Source organism: Cavenderia fasciculata, assembly GCF_000203815.1.
Source record: "Cavenderia fasciculata unplaced genomic scaffold Scf_Dfasci-G-b-205a01.r1-3, whole genome shotgun sequence".
Lineage (NCBI taxonomy): Eukaryota > Evosea > Eumycetozoa > Acytosteliales > Cavenderiaceae > Cavenderia > Cavenderia fasciculata.
In genome coordinates, this window is record NW_004457737.1 from 1,879,623 (window position 1) to 1,900,570 (window position 20,948).

The 20,948-nt window shown below is 33.6% G+C and overlaps 8 protein-coding genes across 8 annotated transcripts; 4 read left to right on the top strand and 4 right to left on the bottom strand.

Annotated features, from left to right (window-relative positions):
• Positions 1-464: 464 nt before the first annotated feature.
• Positions 465-3,129, bottom strand: ppr1 (protein phosphatase 4 regulatory subunit 1; the record flags this gene model as incomplete). Its single annotated transcript, XM_004362998.1, has 8 exons — positions 465-783; positions 865-1,155; positions 1,228-1,484; positions 1,549-1,950; positions 2,053-2,223; positions 2,308-2,786; positions 2,941-2,982; positions 3,123-3,129. 8 exons carry the CDS (start codon positions 3,127-3,129, stop codon positions 465-467), a joined length of 1,968 nt encoding a protein of 655 aa, XP_004363055.1.
• A 498-nt stretch (positions 3,130-3,627) lies between these two features.
• Positions 3,628-4,429, bottom strand: rab4 (Rab GTPase; the record flags this gene model as incomplete). The annotated part of the gene is made up of 3 exons (XM_004362999.1): positions 3,628-3,821; positions 3,916-4,153; positions 4,355-4,429. The coding sequence occupies 3 exons, from the start codon at positions 4,427-4,429 to the stop codon at positions 3,628-3,630; spliced, it is 507 nt and encodes a 168-aa protein (XP_004363056.1).
• Positions 4,430-5,049: 620 nt separating this feature from the next.
• Positions 5,050-10,956, bottom strand: DFA_03454 (NF-X1-type zinc finger-containing protein; the record flags this gene model as incomplete). The annotated part of the gene is made up of 5 exons (XM_004363000.1): positions 5,050-7,955; positions 8,050-8,722; positions 8,814-8,995; positions 9,060-9,523; positions 9,587-10,956. 5 exons carry the CDS (start codon positions 10,954-10,956, stop codon positions 5,050-5,052), a joined length of 5,595 nt encoding a protein of 1,864 aa, XP_004363057.1.
• A 390-nt stretch (positions 10,957-11,346) lies between these two features.
• On the top strand, positions 11,347-12,093 carry DFA_03455 (uncharacterized protein; the record flags this gene model as incomplete). The annotated part of the gene is made up of 3 exons (XM_004363001.1): positions 11,347-11,475; positions 11,522-11,890; positions 12,010-12,093. The coding sequence occupies 3 exons, from the start codon at positions 11,347-11,349 to the stop codon at positions 12,091-12,093; spliced, it is 582 nt and encodes a 193-aa protein (XP_004363058.1).
• Positions 12,094-12,211: 118 nt separating this feature from the next.
• On the top strand, positions 12,212-13,248 carry DFA_03456 (uncharacterized protein; the record flags this gene model as incomplete). Its single annotated transcript, XM_004363002.1, has 2 exons — positions 12,212-13,162; positions 13,225-13,248. 2 exons carry the CDS (start codon positions 12,212-12,214, stop codon positions 13,246-13,248), a joined length of 975 nt encoding a protein of 324 aa, XP_004363059.1.
• A 242-nt stretch (positions 13,249-13,490) lies between these two features.
• On the top strand, positions 13,491-15,123 carry DFA_03457 (uncharacterized protein; the record flags this gene model as incomplete). Its single annotated transcript, XM_004363003.1, has 4 exons — positions 13,491-13,527; positions 13,707-14,345; positions 14,431-14,897; positions 15,061-15,123. The coding sequence occupies 4 exons, from the start codon at positions 13,491-13,493 to the stop codon at positions 15,121-15,123; spliced, it is 1,206 nt and encodes a 401-aa protein (XP_004363060.1).
• A 454-nt stretch (positions 15,124-15,577) lies between these two features.
• On the top strand, positions 15,578-18,195 carry DFA_03458 (uncharacterized protein; the record flags this gene model as incomplete). Its single annotated transcript, XM_004363004.1, has 2 exons — positions 15,578-16,096; positions 16,168-18,195. 2 exons carry the CDS (start codon positions 15,578-15,580, stop codon positions 18,193-18,195), a joined length of 2,547 nt encoding a protein of 848 aa, XP_004363061.1.
• Positions 18,196-18,253: 58 nt separating this feature from the next.
• DFA_03459 (putative helicase) lies at positions 18,254-20,852 on the bottom strand (the record flags this gene model as incomplete). Its single annotated transcript, XM_004363005.1, has 4 exons — positions 18,254-18,312; positions 18,371-19,540; positions 19,617-19,701; positions 19,779-20,852. 4 exons carry the CDS (start codon positions 20,850-20,852, stop codon positions 18,254-18,256), a joined length of 2,388 nt encoding a protein of 795 aa, XP_004363062.1.
• Positions 20,853-20,948: the final 96 nt, after the last annotated feature.

Consider the following 20,948-nt stretch of genomic DNA (forward strand, 5'->3'; position numbering starts at 1 on the left):
ATTATTTGATGAATGAAAACTCTGATGATTAAAGAGTGGAGTGGAAAGCAGTGTAAAACTTTTTTGATGGTGAGATTTTCTCATGACCTTTCGTTTTTGCAAAGAAGATCAAAGTTTGAGACCAACAAAAAGAGATCGAGGGAGGTTTCACTGTCAATACCGCAAATATCTTTTTCATCCATTTGTGGTTTCCCATTAAATATCTTATCAATTGGAACGGATGGATACGGAATGGGATTATTTGTGTGATTATTTATACATTAAAATTTATTGTGTCTGTAATTCTTTTTTGTGATGGCGAGCTGTAAGTGTTTTGGCTTGGGTTGTTGGTTTGTAATCATAATATTATTTTAATTACTGTTGGGTGGATTGAGGGAGGGAACAGAGGTAATGAAGTTAGTTACTATTATTATTATTATTATTATTATTATTTGCTATTATTATTAATTATTTAATTATTTTGATTATGATTCTTGGTTATTTTCAAGAGTATTATTTTTAGTTGAAGCTTGTTTGAAAATCTTTTCACGTTCTTCATTGTTGTTGCTCAAGAATGATACATCTAAATCTTTATCTTGTTTGAGTTTGTAAATGGCTGCTTGGATTTGCTCGTTGTTTTCGAATCGGTCAATCGTTGACAATTTGGTAGACAAGACATCGGCGACGACCAAACGTACATTGGGTACTTGGTCATCAACCAAGTCCAAAAATAAGGGTAAGAATTGTTGATCAAACAATTCTGCATCGATTTGATTGACCAAATAATATGTCATCCTTGCGTATCTATAAATAAATAAAAATAAAAAGAAATTGTAAATAAATTGGGAAATAATTATTATTATTATTAACTTTTCAAAAACATACCCTTGTCTATTTGTATAAGAATTATCGGTTGCAAATGATTTAAGAGTTGATAAGATATCATCTTTTATACTAGATATATCATCTTCTGTTGTATTGTTATTATTGTTATTATTATTATTATTATTATTATTGTTATTATGATTTTGAATTAATTGGATTAAAGTGCCTACTCCACTGGCAGCATAATTTCTGACTTTGGAAACGTGATCGGTCAATAAACTGATAATAATTGGTGCAATTTGAGTTAAAGTTGTCTTTAAACTAAATAGTGAACATAATTTTTCTAATTGTCTAAAAAAAAATAAAAAAAATACATTAGATAAATATCAAATTTAAATTTGTTTCTCTTTCTCTATTTCATACTTTGATATTAATTTTCTAAATCTCCATTTGTTTGGATCATTTACAAATGAATTAAGTGTTGGGATATAATGATCTCTTAGTTGTGGATCGAGACATTCAAGGAAATCAGCAAAATGTTTAATGACACCAACCTTTACTTCATCCAAATCTTGAAGGAATAGATTAAAAGTTGGAACCAAACTTGATTTGGTTTCTGCTGGTCCCAATATCTTTGCAATTTCATGAAGTGAATGTGATAATGATCTTCTTACTCTCCACTATGAAATGAAATGGATTAATATTATTTGTCTAATATCTCAATATAATGATTTTCAGACTTACAGTAGTATCACTAACCAAATTACTATAGGTTTCAGATAATTCTGACCATCTTGAACTACCAACAGTTAAAAGTACAGCAGGAAAATTAAAAGCACAGTGAGTAACCAAATCACTCTCTGGGAAACGGTTCTTGTCTGGTAGAATCATATGAGTAAAGTATTGTAGTAGCTTTGGTGTGACCTGAGAACCATCAAAAGTGGCAATAAAAGGTCCAAGGTTTTGGAATGCTGCACTATTAACCCATCTCGAGTGATCTTCAACGACAAATTGCTCAAACACTTGAATCAACTTGCTATATCTTTCAATTGGTGAAACATTTTGTGATAGAATAACCAAAACTTCAGCACATCCTTTTCTAACTGACCAAATTTCATCTTTTGATAATGATAAAAAGATTGGTAACTAAGAGAAAAAAAAACAAATAAATAAATATATTAATATAAAGAAAAGAAAGTAATAATCTATCTATCTCTATCTTATCTAATTCTATTTTCTATATCATACCAATTGTTCAGTTGTAGCTTCAACACCAATAGTTTGACAAATATTTCCTAAATTAGCGGCAATTGCCTTTCTAACTCTAAATGATGGATCACCAGACAACTTTAATACAAAGGGTAAAAATATTTGTTTGGTCATTGCTTCTCCAATAATTGGTGCAAGATTATGTAATAACTATAAATAGACAACAAAAGAAAGCTATTAATATGATCGTCTTTGAGTAAAAAAAAAGGTTGATTTCTTTTGTTTGTTTCATACATTGGCAGCTTGTACTCTATGTTCTTCTTCAGTTGAATCATTGACTAGACTACGAACAAATGGAATCAAATGTAATTCCAAATCCTCGTGTTTGATTAATTTAGCCATATCTTGAAGTGATTCGACGGCAGACATACGAACTTGTGGATTACGATCGGTAGCAAGTTGAGCTACGATGGGGAAGAGAGTGTGTAGAATCTTGGCATAGCCAGTATCACCACCCGATCTGAGAAACTCTTTGGTGACGAGTGGAATCTGTTCCACCAATCCCTGTCTGATGACTGGTTCCTCGTCAGTGACCACCTCTTCAATGATGGGTAACAAGGTAAAGTTTAATACGCTAAATGGTTGTTCATTGGCCACCTCTGAAAACTCTCGAACTACAAATAGTCTATGAAGTACCATATCACTCTTTATATACTTTTGTATCTTATCAATGATTGATAGTGATTCATCAATCTCTAAATCTGATTCTCCTGCTAATTTATACAATATTATAGGTAAAGGGTAAAGGGTAAAGGGTAAAGGGTAAAGGTAAGTTAGTGTTTGATATTCATCCACTTTAAGTAATAATGAGAGTTGAGGTGGTTGTATGTATGTATGTAGGGGTGTAAGAAGTATAAAGACACATACGTTCATTCAAACCACCACTTGTATCAGAGTACCCTATAAAGTCTAAAATAAATGATGATGATCGAAAAGAGAGAATAGAATTCTATTGTTAGAATTCATTCAAGTCGACGATGGACGATAATGATGATGATGATGATGATGATAACTCGTTGGGTAGTTGTAGTTTGTAAAAGTATACATACCAGACATCTTAAAGTATTATTATGTAGCAGTTGTTTCCTGTCTCTTTCTTTTTAGCCTTAACTTGAACAATAGTAACAACAATCAATGATACTACTAACCTAAACAGGGAAGGGCAAAAAATAGAATTTAAAAAAAAAAAAAAAAAAAATCACCACCCCAAAATTTTTTCCCCTCAGCACTCTCATTCTGTATTTCTTTGGGTGTCCTCATGAAAATAATAATATTAATAAAAATATTTCTTTTTTAAATCCTAGATCACAATCTCCATCTATCTTGAATTTGATTAAATTAAATATTTATATACAAAAAGAGGGAAGGGTTGATTTTATTATTATTATTATTATTATTATAATTATCCATCAATGTACTTGGATACTATTATTATTAAACTCTTGACAATGATTATTGTTCATTGTTTTCCTGAATATAATAATAATAATATAATCTTTTTTAAAATGTGTTCGAGCTATCTGTCTGGGTCTTATTGTTGTTGTTTGTTGTTGTTTAGCATTGACATGACCTAGCCTCACTGTTTGAAGCTAAAACAGTATTACTATCTCCATCACCAATTTGAATTCCTAATCCTTCCATATCTATATTACCATCATCCAACTTTGAAACCACAGTCTTGGCGCATTTTAAAAATATTTCTTCAACATTGTCACCAGACAATGCACTAGTTTCCAAAAATAATAAATCTATTAAATTAAATAGATTTAGATTGAATGAATAGTTAGATCATCAATGATATATACTATAATCAAACATATGTATATATAGTTTGGACCATACCATTTTCCATTGATAAATTGGAAGCTTCCAAGAATGATACTTCTCTCTTTTCTGAAAGATCACTCTTATTTCCTACCAAAATAATGGTAGCATCTTTGCTGGCAAGTGCTCGCGCATCGCTTAGCCAGTTTGTAATATGATTATAAGTGTCTCTATTTGCTACGTCGTATACTAAAACTATTCCTGCTGATCCACGATAATAACTTCTTGTCACTGATCTAAATCTTTCTTGTCCTGCCTAAATTTAATTCAATCGATCAATCAATCAGTCAATCAATAATAATAATTAGGTTTGGTTAAACCAATCAACCAAACTTTTTTATTTATCTATCTACTATAACTACTTACTGTATCCCAAATCTATATATAAATGATCACATGTGTTAATAAGATAATTATCTAATTACATTTTAATTATTAAACAATGATGTATACATACCTGCAATTTAACTGTTTTCCCACCAACCTCTACTATCTTTGAAGCAAAATCTACTCCTATCGTATGATTAGACATACTCTTGACTGTATATTAAATTGAATTCAAAGATATTAATTAATATACAATATATATCTCGATATAGATATTTGATTAAACATACATTTGTTATCTGTAAATCTATATAGTAAGCATGATTTTCCTGTAGTATTGATGTTTGATGTATTTGTTTGTTTGTTTGTTTGTTTGAAAGAGAGATGATCGTAAGTAAGTAAGTAGTCAATGACACATGTATGTGTCTGTCTTTTGTTGTTGATACCAACCCACAGAAGGATCGCCTATAACTATGAATTTAAATAAATATAATCCTTTTCCCATTGAAACTATGAGTATGTAAACGTAGTTGAGATGTCTCTACAAATATTACTAAACTAAAACTAAAACTAAAACTAACTACTACTATACTTTTACACAAAATGACTTTGTAAAGTCTGACTCCTCCACACCCCAACAATAAAATCTTTATAATTTAATTTGCGAAAGTCGACCTGGTCTTCACTCAACAACTTTGAGTATTAAATATTGGTATAAAATAGGAATATATTATAATATAATATAATATAAAATAATAGATTTATTTAAAATATTTATGATTAAATGGAATTGATAAAGTAAGAGCAATTAATTAATTAATTAATTTAATGGAATTGAACATTTCTAAATTCAGGTGGGACATGATCAGCTCTGTATTGGGGACCTTGTGATCCATCAATATTGGAATGTGTGTTGGTAGAGAGGAGAGCGTGATTTGTACCTCCAATGGCAGAACCACATTCATTGCATTTGGATACTTCCATGGCACCACCACACTCTCCAATGTAATAGAGATGTCCTTTTGGACACTCGAACCAATGTCCGGCTGTGAATCCTTCGGTGTGGTTGACTACTCGATCGATTTCCTCTTGACTGATATAATTTCGAAGTTTTTCCTTGATCTTTTCAATCTTGGCCCATTGCTTGTTCAACAGATCCTTGTATCTTACGATACTCGAGTAAATGACAAAGTTGCATTCAGGACATCTCTTGAGAGTGACGGCTCCATCATCGCTGACCGAGTTTAAGTGCTGATCAAGCGACTCGGTGTGGAATGTATGGTTGCAATCGAGTTGTATAAATGTATCGGTATCATCAAACTCGGATAGAGTCATTAGAGTGATCGAATCCTTGTGGTCAGGACTACAAACCTTGCAAAGAGTAGGACACTTCATACCACATATTCCAATACATTGATGTCTACACTTTAATAGTTTGGTGCAACGCACTTCACATGGTTTGGCGTCACACACTTCAGAACACTTTTTAGTGCATCCTGCTTGATGCTCACATGCTACAAGCTTGCACTTTTCAGAGCACTTGATGCACTCTGCAAAGCATTGTCTTGAGCATTTCGAGTGCGGGCACTTGTTGGAACACTTCTTGGCACATGGTTTGCACGTTTGGTTACACGGATGGGGTGGATCGCATTTGTGAGTACACACTAGAATTCTGTCACAAGACTTTGTGCATACTGGGTGCTTCCCATCGACATGGTTGTTGCAAGCCTGACCACAGGTGTGTCCACAATCGAGGATGGTTTTGCATTTGGTCTTGCAAACGGTCGATTTGTTCTGACACGGCTTTTTGTGGTCATGTCCACAAGGATAGGTTCGTGTCACCTCGACATTGCAACGTTTCTCCAAACACGATCTACCACATACATCAGTACATGCGTGTCCGCAGTCTGGACGCATCTTTCGACACGGTTCCTGACAAATGTACGATGATACAGGTACAGAACATGCAATCCTGACCTTGTGACCACACGCAAGTATACGGTCCACCTGAACAGTGCATGGAGAACATTCATTAATGTGGCAGTGGAACGTGCATTGATGACCACATTTTTGGTGTACTCGTTCACAAGTTTGGATGCATGTGACGATGGTATGATTGGGATCATCAAAATGACATGTCTTTGGGCATTGATGAGTACACTCTAATCGATAGTCACATCTCTGCAAGCATCCACCACACGGTACATTTCTAAAGTCTGAACCTTGCTTGATAATGGTGACAGTGTCATGATGATTCTCACAACGTAGACGGAGATGATTGCCAAACTGGTCTTGTTTCTGCTCATTGTCTTTGAGGTTTTCAAAAATAGTACTCCAAATGTCGTTGGCAGATTCCAATAGTTGAGAGTTACCAACCATATAGAGTGCATTACGAGCACGAGAAAGAGAGACATTGATACGATTACGAATGGCAAGGAAACCCGAACTCTTTTCAGGATTGGATCTAACCAATGAAAGAATAATAATATCCTTCTCTTCACCCTGGAACTGATCGACGGTTCTAATAGTCAGATTGTCCAAGTCTGGGTTACCCAACGATCTCTTCTTTTCTCTAATTTTAAGTAGTTGACCAGTGTAGGGTGTCAAGATTGCCATGTCTGATGACTTGTAATTTTGCTTCACCAAATAGTCGGCCAATCCAATGACATAGTCTGCTTCAAATTCATTTGATTTACTTGAAGTATGTTCATTGGTTGACTCGAGATTTCGATGATCCAAAAAGTGTATGTTGGACGGCATACCACGCAATGTGTTGCCGAGTTGCTTGGCTCTTTCAACGACCGAATGATGGTTTTGCATCTTGGGATAGATGGCAAGAATGTTTTGAGAGATGTTTGGTACCATACGTCTCTGTGTGTACAGTGTCTTGTAGTTCATTCCATTACGAATGATACGTTCAAAGAGCGACAAATCCAACTGATACTTTTTAGCCAACTGATAGACAGAGTTTGTTGGTTTCAATTGTTCATGATCACCAATCATTATAAGATGTTCAATCGATTGTGGAATAATTGATATCACATGTGATTCAAGTACTTCGGCAGCTTCTTCGATAATGACAACCTTTGACTTGATAGCATCCATCACTCTTTTAAGACGGGATGCACCAGTTGTCGTAGCAGCCACCACATCAGCCTTGACCAATGCATCGGCATATGCCTTGTCTTCATGCTCGAGGATCATCTTGGTGAGTAGACTGTATCGGTCTTTGAGCTCGTTGAGCTGTGCCAACGGCACTGCAATCTTGCATTGCTGCCAGTGACGATAGAGTAGCTTGCGTTCCTCCACATTGAGAGAGTTGATATTATCCTGTTCCCTAAAATCACTTGATGGTTGGGACATGACCCACATTGGATAACTGAGATCGATTTTCTCAATATCCAATTTGTTGGCATCTTCCTCGTCATCGTCAGCAGACAACATATTTCTCTCTTTGATCAACGATTCCACCACTTCTTCATCTTCTTGGTCACTATCATCATCATCTTCACTAGTCGATGATACATCCCAATCTCTAAGAACCTTTTTCTTTTCAGTCGGTGTTCTAGATGGTGTCTTTTTATATTCCTTTTTGTTTTCTTCAAAAATGATTTCCTTTATCGATTGTAACCATTTCTTGCATGATTCTTTACCTTGATAATATAAAGTTTCACTATGATCATATAATGCAATTTCATTTATATCATCTTCATTTAATGGTTTTATAATATCTAAATAAATAAATAAAAAAGATAAATATTAATATTAATATTAATATCAATATTATTATTATTTGTTTGTTTGTTTTGTTTGTTATTAATTTACCATTTAAAATATTTTTCATTAAAAAGGTTAAATGATCTCTTTCTTTAAATCTTTGAAGTTGATAGGTATCTCTTTTGATTTTGTTTCTAATGTTGAATTGTTCTAGATCCTTTTCCTTTGATCTTGAACCAATTCTAATGACATTGGTAGTGACCCCCAAGATACCCATTAAAAATTGGTCAAGAGCATGATTGGTGTAACATACGAGAAGGATTGGAACCTTTTTCTCGTGATCGATGGATTGAGTGTGTCTGTAGATTAGCTCAAACAACTTTCTACCGATAAATGTCTTACCGCTGCCTGGGAGGCCCTGGATTAATGAGATCTCTGATCGAAGACAATGTTTGAAGGCTTCGAGTTGATATTCATCCAATTGGTCAAGTTCGGTTGGGAAGGAAACTGTTACATTATGGTGAGCTCTAGGTTCGACGTCTTGGAATGTTGAACTAAAGTCAATGTTGGGGTTTCTACGAATATAAGCTGGTGGTTGTGTCTCTGTATCACAATTGAGCAGGTATCTTTGAAATGGAAGAGTATCTTTAATTCTCTGAAGTGACATTAAAACATTCTTGTAAGATTCAAAATAAGCTGGTGATTCAATCATATCAAATTGATGTACAAATAAATATTGAATCATATCATCTGTCATATCATTTTGAATTGATACTGTCAACTAAATATAAAAAATTAAATAAATAAATAATAATTATTGTTAATAAATATATTTAAAATGTATGGATGGATGGATATATATGTATTGTTACCTTTGCAAGTGAACCTTCAATAGGTCTATCTTCAATGACACCCCAAATAACATTCTTAAAATCTTCATTAAAGAATCCAATCAAAGATCCCTTTAATAATCTTGATTGTTTTTCCCAAACCAATTTTCTATTTGGTGTAAATGATACTGTAAAAGATAATGCTGAATAGGTACATGATAATGCTAAATTAAAAATATAATAAGTAAATATATAATCTAAAATATAATGATTTCTTTTTTTACATACACTTAAAACTAGCATTTCTATAAAGATATCTACTTTGTTTTGGATTATCAATTTCATCATTCAAAGCTTCTCTCATTGGATGAATCATATCTTCACGCAAGAGACAGAATTGAACATCGATATATTCCTCCAAACTAGAGTATTTACCAACTTTGATGGCTTGAAGATGTTCAGGAAGCTTTTTAGATTGAGAAATCTCACTTGACAATGGAATAATTGGAAGTGTCTGATACTTGTAAGACGATCCAATTATTGGATTTCCAGATTGATCCATTGCTAAATGAGGTGGAAGATTGTGATTGTGTTGGTTGTATTCTCTTGATCTTCCCATTTCATTAATCATAATCTTCTTTTGTTTCAATTTAGTCAGAGCATTTTGAATATGTTCATTCTTTGAAAATGTTGAATTATCTACAATATCAACAAATAATTCTAATGGTATTGATTTAATACCAGTTGTAAATCTTAAATAAATAAATTAGTTTATGGTCATTTAAATGAATATTTATGTATTTATATATATTTACCTTTCAGAAAGTTGAACAAAGATAGTTGAAAGTTGTTTTTGAAGTAACAATTTTGTTTTAACTTGATCTTTTTTAATAAAACTTGGCAAGTTTGAAAAATGACCAAGAAAATTAGAGTCTTTGAGCATGAGGTATAAGGTGTTGACCTCTACTTCCAATAGACTACCAAGTAATGATTCATGGGCAAATAACTTGATCACAAAACTAACTGTTGAATCTTCTAAATTGAATCTAGATAGAATATCATTCAACTTGGCTTGATTCATTGGTGATTTCAAGGTAGATACTACATCTTGCTTGGCATCCAATTGATCCAATTGATTTTTCAAATAGATATCCATTGTTTTGGTATTTGGGAATGGTTTATAATCAACTGATAAATCTCTTGTTGGTTGTCTATGTTGTTGTGATCTGTTGTTGTTGAAAGAAGAAGAGGAGGATGATGATGATGATAATGAAAAAGATGCAGCTGATTCTTTCAACTTGTTTAATTCATTTTCGAAAATGGCTTTAGGACCAATCTTTGAAATACCAAGTTCACCATAAAAAGATGGATTGATGGCAAACAATGATTGTCCCGTGATATCATTTTCTCTAAATAATGGAACTGCATCTTCTAATCCGATTGATGATAACCAAGATATCACCTTTTCAGTATTCCAATCTTTTGGATTAACATTATTATTATTATTATTATTATTATTTCCATAGGATGGTTTGTTGTTGTTGAATGTAGGATTCTTTTGGTATGGTTGTTTTACATATGATGATTGTTGTTGTTGTTGTTGTTGTTGTTGTTGTTGTTTGTAACCATCATTTCTTTTAAAGTTATCATCTTTTTTAAAAGATTGCTTATTATTGAAAGATGATGAGGATGAAGGAGGTTTAGATGGTTTTTGTTTGTTGTATTTGTTATTGTTATTGTTAAAAGTGGTTGATATTGTTGATGTTGATGAAGATGATGATGAAGATGACATTTTCATGTCGCCATCATCATCATCACTACTATCCAAAGCTGTACCAAACTCTATCTGAATATCATTTAGTTTAGCTTTGTTGATGATGATTGGTTGATGAGGACTCTTTGACTGGAAAGAGCCTGGGAAGGCCAACTTGTTAGAGGTTGTTCCTTCCCTTAGTAAAGTTGCTTTTGGATGAGACATTGCTTCATTGTCATTTTCAACATCAATAGAGTTGGTGTTGAAAATGATTGGTTGTTGTTGTTGTGATTGTTGAACATATTGATTGTTGTTTGATGGGTTGTTGTTGTTGTTGTTATTATTTAACTTGTTAGGAAAGCTATTTTTGTTATTATTATTATTATTAAATCTATTATTCGGAGGGGAATGAGTATTGTTTTGTTGTGACATGCAGGTATTTATAAATTAATGTACAATAGGAGAAGACGAGGGCTCGATTGTTGCGAAAAGGTTACAGCTGATGTCAATACTTGCGAACATGTAAAGAACTTCTTGATAACTTCTCAAAAATTAAAAAATTAATTTAATGCTACGACATGAAGATCTTTGCAAAAAATATTATAGCCGTGCCACGTGGAGGAGAATGATCATGTCAAGATATGACACTTGTACAATATTGGCTATATAGAATATATATTTAAATATATCTAATAAATCTTTGAATAATACTATTATTTAATAGTATTATTTAATATTATTATTTATTAATAAATAAATTTTTTAGAAATGTTTGATGTTTTTTAGCTGCAAGCAACACTTTTCGAAAAATGAATAACAATAATGAATAATAATGATGATGATGATGCTACATGTAGTATAGTTGGATTACCAGATATAGTAATACTCAATATCATCAGTTATATCGATAACAATGTAGATGTCATTTGTTTGATGTTGACTTCGACAAAAGTTTGAAAAGATATGTAGGGATTACAACACCAACAATCTAAAAGAGAATACTATTAAGACTGATCATCATAATGCAAATGGTCTACAATGTGGTGGTCGTCGTCGTCGTCCCCTTCCTACTCTTTTACGGTTGTTTAAAGATGTACGAACACTTCCAGATGCTACTCAATTCCCCAACAATCAACAAATGAAGGTATTCCAAGAGATCTATGAAGCAAGTTTATCACAATCATCAAGAAACAAAAAGAAAAAGTTGGTCATCAAAAGACAGAACCTATCAAGTATCAAGATAGATGATCAACATATTGAAAAGATCAAGATCTCCAAGTGTAGTGGTGTCATTGATAAAGACAACTTTCCTCCAAGCGTCGTACAGATGGAGGTCAATGTTGTACACATCGAGAAATCAACCAATGTACGAATGTCTCTCATTATCAAGTCATGGCCATCGACACTGACTCGACTCACAGTTAGAGAACCCACTCAAGCAATGATCAATGTTCTACCATTGACACTCATCCATCTCGAAATCAGGAACGTTTTTGGTCAGCTCAATCTCAGCCATTTAGACTCGTTGATCGATCTATGCATGTCTTCAATGAATATCTCAAAAATTGACATGATTCGTCTGCCCCAGAATCTTAAAAGGCTTAGATTGATCGGGATACCAATGCCAACCAACTATGCCCCTCCCAATCTCGAGAAACTAAGCGTCGCTTGTCTGAGGGCGCGAGGCATGTTGCCGTCGACATTGACCAACCTGGGTATCGACTATCGTCAGACGAATCCTAGAAAAGTGGTGACACCATCAGTCAAAAAGCTAACTCTCTGGCTTGAGGAGGCAACAGACACGTTGAAAGCGGGAGATATCCCACACGGCGTCGAGAAACTAGTTTTACATCGATATAAAGGTGGTCCCAAGACACTCGAGATCACTCAAGAAATCATTCCAGGCTCTGTGGTCGAATTGAAATTGTATGGGTACAACACACCACTACTCGATTTCATTATTCTTCCAGTCAATCTACAACGATTAAAATGGTCGTGGTATCTAACACTACCACTCACTGGTCCCATACCGCCAACACTCACAACACTCACTGAAATATACAATCCTATAGGTCCAGCTGCTCCACCCACTGTCACCTATATTCCAACATCATTGACTTCATTGACATTAGTATTTGACAAAAACCATTACTCTAATTTCTCACTTCCAACCAAACGTATTCGAATCATCAACAACAATCAAGACAAACACTCTCAACTCTATCAATCAAAACAACTACTCTTACCATTCACTGTAACGTCATTGACTGTTTTGTATGATTTTACAAAAAATGATTTTAGTATTCGATTGGATGATATCATCAATCATACAAATGTCACCAATTTAAAACTGGACAAATTCGAATTTCAAATTAAAAGATCACCCGATCGTAATAGTTTTATGTTTATCGATAAACATACTTTGATTGGTGGAATAGTTAGACAGGAACAACAACAACAACAATCCACTATGAAAAAGTTATTCCTTAATATTAGATTGTTTGGGGAATCTTTCAAAGATTACAGTTTATCAATATCTGATACCCCAATCTATCCTGTCAAGATACAACAATCAGCATTTATAAATCAAAATAACAACAATAATAATATTATATTTATAATAATAATGATAATATTAGTATTAATATACGGGCCTTTACCCGTATCTTTTAGCAATTATTGTCGTTTTAACCCTTTAAGTTGGGTGTGCTGAAATGGAAATGAATGAATAAATGCTATTATTTAAGTTCAAGAAAATAATTAATAATGATTGGATATTCAATTCCATCATCTTTGTCTTTGGTTGATTCTATACATCTCTAAAAAATTTAAAATAAAGAAATTCTTTAATTTTAACATAATCGGGATTTCGACTCACTAAACCAAAATGAATTCATTAATATTGGTTTCATATGCCAAAGACTATCTCTTGAACGAACCTAGAGAACTCAAAGTTATGAATAGAAATGGGGTCATATTTGTCAACAACAATGGAGGATAATAGTAAGGATGAAATGAATAATTATTATAGTGATAATAATATAGATTAACAATAATAATAATAATCAAAATAATAATAATTATAATAATAAGAAAAGAGATAATAATAATGATATGTTATTTACTTGGATTACAAGATATATTAATACTCAATATAATCAGTTATATAGATAACAATGTAGATGTCATTTGTGTAATGTTGACTTGTAAATCATTGTATATTGGCAGACGTGAAAAGTTTGCAAAGATATGTAGAGATTACAACACCAAAAATCTAAAAGAGAATACTATCAAGACTGATCATCATAATACAAGTCTTGGTCATCGTTCTCTTCCAACTCTTTTACGATTGTTTAAAGATGTAAGATCACGTCCTGATCCAACCAAATACGCCAATCAACAAATGACAGCATTCGAAGATATCTACAAAGCTAGTTTATCACAATCATCAAGAAGGAGAAAGAACAAGTTGGTCATCAAAAGACAGAATGTATCAAGTGTCAAGATAAGTGGACATATTGAAAAGATCAAGATCTCAAAGAGTACTGGTGTCATTGATAAATGCCTCTTTCCTTCAACCGTCGTTCAGATGGATATCAAGATTACACACGGAAAATCAGTAGTTAATCCAAGTATCATGTCATGGCCATCTACAATGACTAGACTAACCATTAGAGGACCCATCCAATCAATGATCGATATTCTACCATTGACACTACTCCATCTTGAACTTCAAGAGACCCCTCAACACGTCGATCTCACACATCTAACTTCGTTGGTCAGTCTTGTTGTTGCTCAAATAAGGAACAAACCAGCTGATTGCATGCATCTACCCAATAACCTTAGAGAACTTACGATCTATATGAATTTCAACCGACCAAATCCCTCCCAAACTCGAGAAACTAGCCGTCACTAGTCTAAAGGTTGGCACAAAGATACGCACGTTGCCGTCGACATTGGCAGAGATGGAACTCAACTATCGTATGGCTCTGGCTAGTTCCAGAGTGGTGACGGGGTCGGTCAAAAAGCTAATTGTCATTCTTGGACCATCAGACGAGTTGAAAGCAGGTGATATCCCACACGGCGTCAAGACACTCATTCTATGTCGTTTTGGTACAAGTCCAAACACACCTGAACTCACTAGACAAGTAATTCCAGATTCAGTCATTGATTTGGAAGTACAAGGGTACCAGAAACCATTACCCTACAATGTTGAACTTCCAAAGAATCTACAACGATTCTGTTGGTCATGGTATATGAAGATGCCACTCACTACGGCATACCACCGACACTCACGACGTTTGATGAGATGTACTATCTTACCTGCTCCACCAGTCACCTATTTACCAACATCATTGACCTCGTTATCATTGGTATTTGATAGCCCAGACGACGGTCGACCTGTTTTCTCACTTCCAAAACACCGTATTCGAATCATCAACAACAATCAAGACAAACACATGTCTCACTATCAATCAAAAAAACTATTCTTACCATTCTCTGTCACACAACTGATTGTTTTGTATCATTGTAAAGAGGACAGTTTTAAAATTCGATTGGATGATATCATCGATCGCACAAATGCCAGTTTCAAATTAAAAGATCACCCGATCGTAATAGTTTTATGTTTATCGATAAACATACTTTGATTGGTGGAATAGTTAAACAAGACCGAAAAAAACGACAAAAACAACAACAACAAATCAATTTAAAACAGACAATTTACCTAAATGTCAACATGTTTGGAAAAGAATACAAATTATCAATATCTCAACCAGGTTGGATGAAAACCAAAAAGAAAATATAATAAAAACAAAAAAAAAGAGATATAATAAGTTTGTAACAACACAACAAAATTGACAATTAAGATTATATATATATCATGACATTCCTACAACAATATAAAATCACCGAATAAAATAAAAAGAAAGAAATTACAACAAAAAACAATAAATATTTTCAGAGGAGCTCCTGAAAGTATTAATAACAATGTTGTTTCAATTGATATAATAGTAGTAGTAATAAAAATAATAATAATAATGTAGAGACAACAATGAATGTAATATTATCAACTTTAAAAAATAAATATATTGTTCAAATAATAGTTGGACATGTGAACAAGATCAATTTAATCAGATCTGGAGTTTCATATAGATTCAATAACATACCTTCATTGAAATGGGTTGTAGAGAATGACACTGGTGATCTATTACATCTACTTTGTAAACCATCTTTAAAGGATGGATCATTGCCACTATCAAAGCTACAAGTTGGATGGGCAACATTGGACATGATCGTTGCTGTCTGTTCACCACATCGCTATCACAAATCAATCACCTTTAAATTAGAATCATTTGATACGATATTCAAATTCTATAGCCGAGCATTCAAATATGAACATCTTGCAGTTGATGCTGCATCAGAATCGGGTAATATAGAGTTGGTGAAATATCTACTCGACCAAGGTACACCATTCACAACCAATGCAATCGACTTTGCATCAAAGAATGGATATTTAGAAGTCATCAAATTATTATTACAAACTAACCCTATTAATCATCCTAATCTATTTGTATGTAAACATTACTAAATATTATAATACATTGTATGATTTATATTAATTTAATTTATTAATCTCTTTAGGATGATAATGTAAAATTTACAAATCATTCTTATGATTTGGCTGCAACTAATGGACATTTACGAGTGTTATTTTTCTTTGATAACTTGTTTCAATTGTATGATCAAAAGAAATCAAAGTATAGAGTGGAATTTACAGTTAGATCTATTGATGGTGCTGCAAAGAATAAGCATTGGGACGTGGTCAATCATATCTTGGAGAGATATTCAAAGCACAAGAAATATAGATCCTATTTATATAGTCAAGACTCGCTGAAATGGTGTATCGCTCATAATAATTTGAATCTTTTGATTCAATTGTTTGATTACCCATACCTAGACAAAAAGAAATTGTTTGAAAAGGATAAGTGGTTAAAAGACGGACTAAGGGAGGCTTCAGAAAAAGGACACATTGACATGATTAGATGGGTGTATAACCAAAAACTAATCAACTACATACCAGATAGCTCAATGATGGTAGCTGCCCAAAAAGACCAACTAGAGATACTACGTCTCTATTTTGAAATGTATAATAACGAAAAGCCAGGTAGTGCTATGAGGATCTCATTTCCTATTTTCAAAGCAACTCATTCGGCCATCCAGCAGAGCCAAAAGATAGAAACTTTTCAATATCTATTCCAAATCTATCAAAGTATCGCCACTACTACTACTGTCGATCATCAGAATCTATCGACTTTACCAATATTGGAAGCAGCCTTCAGACATGGTTGTTTGGAGATTTTAAAATGGATAGTACCTCTGATTGGACAAATCCCACAAGAATGGCAATCTTCATGCATAAGAGTGGCGGGGTTGAATGGTAGATTGGATGTACTCAACTTTTTAGTTGACAACATTCCTGGACTGAAATTCAAACAATCAAACTTGGAAGATCTTTGTGGTTCTTCTTGTAGTCTGGAATGTGTAAAGAGTATCTTGTCGATGGGTGTCGAACCCACTGTTCGAGCCATCAATAATGCATGTATGAGGGGATTTGACAACATCCTAGAATGTTTGTTAAGTTCGCCAGCAGCAATGTCTCCTCGTCTCGTTCATACTCTGCGAGGACCAGAAAACACAAGAAACTATTATGAATATATCATAAACTCTAGATCACCCGGCATGTTGCAGTGTATTTTGGCAATTGGAAAAGAAGGATACGAGGTCACTGCCTCTGACTTGTACGTGGCAGTATGGCAAGGAGACCTCAAACTGGTTAAATACTTTATCCAAGAGTATCCACATTTACTCGACTCATCACAAGACCAACACTCGATGGATCAAGCCATCCAGAGTTTGGTCCGAAACAGAAACTACCAGATGGTAGATTATGTCCTCGGGTTGAAATGTTACACCAGAGAAGACTTGGAGTGGCGACCAACCGAAATGGATAGGTTCAATGTTGAGGAGAATATTTACCAGATTCCATTGGAATATGCCGACCTTCAAATGCTTGATATCATTCTACAGCGCAGACCAACTTTACCTTGTCCAAACGCCAAGATTTTGCTCTCTCAAGGTTACTTTGACTATTACGATAAAATTGAAAAAAGAAACAAACAACTTGGATTGGATGATAGCCTAGTCAATCATTCCACAGGATTTGCCAACAAATGTTGGTTTTTTTATGCAATTATCCTTGGTAATATTGATTTAATTCATTATCTAGTGCACTACTTGAAAAAGATTCAACTACCGCCACCACAACCACAAGTGTATCTTGTGCCTCGAAAGTGCTCAGCACGAGCTGCCATGTATTTATCATCTGAAGATTTAAAACTCTACCCAAAAGAATTCCATCTTAGTGCCAAAAACAATTTTATATTGCAATTTGTTGCGACTGGCAATTATACAATGTGTAAATGCATTGAAACTGAACTGACCCACAGTGTTCAAGTCTCACTAGACACGGCAGGACAACAATCAAACATAACATTACTACGTTTAATTTTCGAAAAAAAGAAAAAAAGTATACCATCTTACTTTTATACAGCTGCAGAGTATAATATAAATGTAATTAATTTTTTTAAAAAATGTAAATTAATAAAATAAATGGAAAACTAAATTCATTCAGTTTTATTACACATATACACCAAAAATCAATCGAATTCTATCTCATAATCATCATCTTGTGTGGATGGTTGGCTTGAATCACTAATATTATTGCTACTATTACTATTATTTTCCTGACTCCCAAATGATACTTTCAATTGATTGTTATTATTACTAATAGTAGTACTTTCCTGACTGGATGGACCAGCTTTTATATTATTATTATTATTTCTACTACTGGATGTTCTAAGAGATATTGTTTTTGTCGGGGTCTTGTTTTGAGGAGGAGGTGTATTTGTGGTTGAGGTTTGGCTATTTGAAATTGTTTTGGTTGGCAAAAGTAAACTTGGAGTCGAGTTTGTATTATTCTTATTATTAGGTTGAATGTTGTTGTTTTGACTATTATTATTATTATTATTATTATTTTGATTTTGATTTTTAAATACTGATTGTTGTGAAATAAGAGGAGGAGGAGATACAAAGTTTTGTGTCATTCTTTGAACACCATTACAAGTTTGTTTGTAAGTAAAGAATACTTTATCTTTGATGGAATCGGGTAGATATTGCTGATCGACATCAAGCTGTGATTCATAATCGTGATTGTATTGATAACCCTTGTGATACCCAATATCTCGCATGAGTTTGGTAGGTGCGTTACATATTTGTAAAGGAACTGGTGGGGAGTCATGATTTGCGAGGAAATCGCATGTTTCATTGTACGCCAATTCCAAGCTATTGGATTTGGGTGCTTGTGCTAGATAAACTGCTGCTTGCAAGAGTGACAATGAACATTCTGGCATACCAACTACATCTACAGCTTGGAACGCTGCAACAGCGATACCCATGGCTAGAGGGTCAGCAAGTCCAATATCTTCACTTGCCATTCGAATCATTCTCCTACCCAAGAATCGTGGGTCACTTCCAGACTTTAACATTCTCGTCAACCAATACGTTGCAGCATTGGCATCACTACCACGAATGCACTTGTGCAATGCCGATATCATATTGTAATGGCTTTCTCCATTCTTGTCGTTTTGCAAACTAGCACGTTGCATCAGTCCTCCCAAATGCTCTCGTTCGATCGTCATTGACTCTTTGCCAGAGTTTTTTATTCCTTTCAATACCATATCAATGACATTGAGTGCTGATCGAGCATCTCCATCTGCCAACTCTGCCAATGACATGAGTGTTGATTCTTCAATTTTGATCTTGACCTGTGCATACTGGTTACTCGTTTCAATCGCTCTTTTTAAAATGGCTGCTATATTATCGGTCGTTAATTTCGTTAAAGTAAATACCCTACATCGACTTAACAATGCATTGTTTACTTCAAATGATGGATTCTCTATAGAGAAAGAGAGAGAGAGATTGTTGTTCAATATTCAAATATCTATATTATTGATTCATTTCCAAAAACATACCAGTTGTTGCTCCAATCAAAGTAACTATACCATTTTCAACAGGAGGTAATAATGCATCTTGTTGTAATTTTGAAAATCGATGAATCTATAGAAGAAAAGAAATGATTTATTTGTAAATATAACAGATCGTTGTTTTTTTGCTGGTGGATTGAATGTACATACTTCATCAATAAATAATATAGTTTTTTTACCAAAAGCAAGAGAGTTTTGAGCTTCTTGGACATGTTTTTTGATGTCTGCTACACCAGAGCCAACAGCACTCATCATGATGATATGAGAACTTGAATTCTTGGCAATCAGCCTTGCTAATGTTGTCTTTCCACAACCAGGTGGGCCCCATATAATGCAAGATGGCATGTCACCGCTTTTGAATAGAGTGGAAATTAAACTTTGATCCATCAATTCATGTTGTCCTATAAATTCTTTCATTGTAGTTGGTCTCATCTTTTCTGCCAATGGCATATGAATTCCTTTCTTTGTAAAATTAATATGATATCCAGGTAATGTTGGTTGACTTTGTTGACTTTGTTGACTTGGTTGTTGACTTGGTTGTGAAACTGGTTGTGATTGTTGTTGGTGTTGTATTTTTTGAATTGATAATGCTAAAGATGCCACAGGTGTATTACCACTATTACTTGGTAATACAGGAATATTATTATTATTGTTATTAGTTTTGTTATTATTATTATTATTATTATTATTGTTCAGATTGTTAGTCGGTTGTGATTGTGGTTCATTATCATCAATATTAATGAAACGGTTACTAATATTATTATTATTATTATTATTGCTATTATTATTTGTTAATGGTTTTGGTTTAGATATCAATATTGAAGAAAATGGTGATGATGATATGTTAGGTGTTGGAGTAGAGGATGTTATCATTGGTCGTGAGTTCTTTCCTTTATTGCTTGGAGATAGATTAGCACCACACTTTGCGAAATGATCATTGATATGTAAAGCTAACATCTCCTTTTCGCATACAGGACATGACACAAAGTTTGTCAAATTCTCTCCGTCCTCTACTACTTGAACGAGATTGTTGTTGTTGTTGTTGTTGTTGTTGTTATTATTGTTGTTGTTGTTATTGTTATTAGCTGGGTTATTCAATGTAGTTGTAATAGTTGTAGTTGTAGAATTGACAACAGTCTTTGTCGTCTTGAAAGGACTAGCTAAACTACTAGTTGCACCATTATCAATCCCATTATTTACACTATGAATCGTTCTTTTATTCATTGCATATAAACAAATGTCAAAGATTAAAAGTTAACCTTTGTAATATAAGAATTCTCTTATTTGCTTGTTATACAATGATTTTTAATTTAATAAATT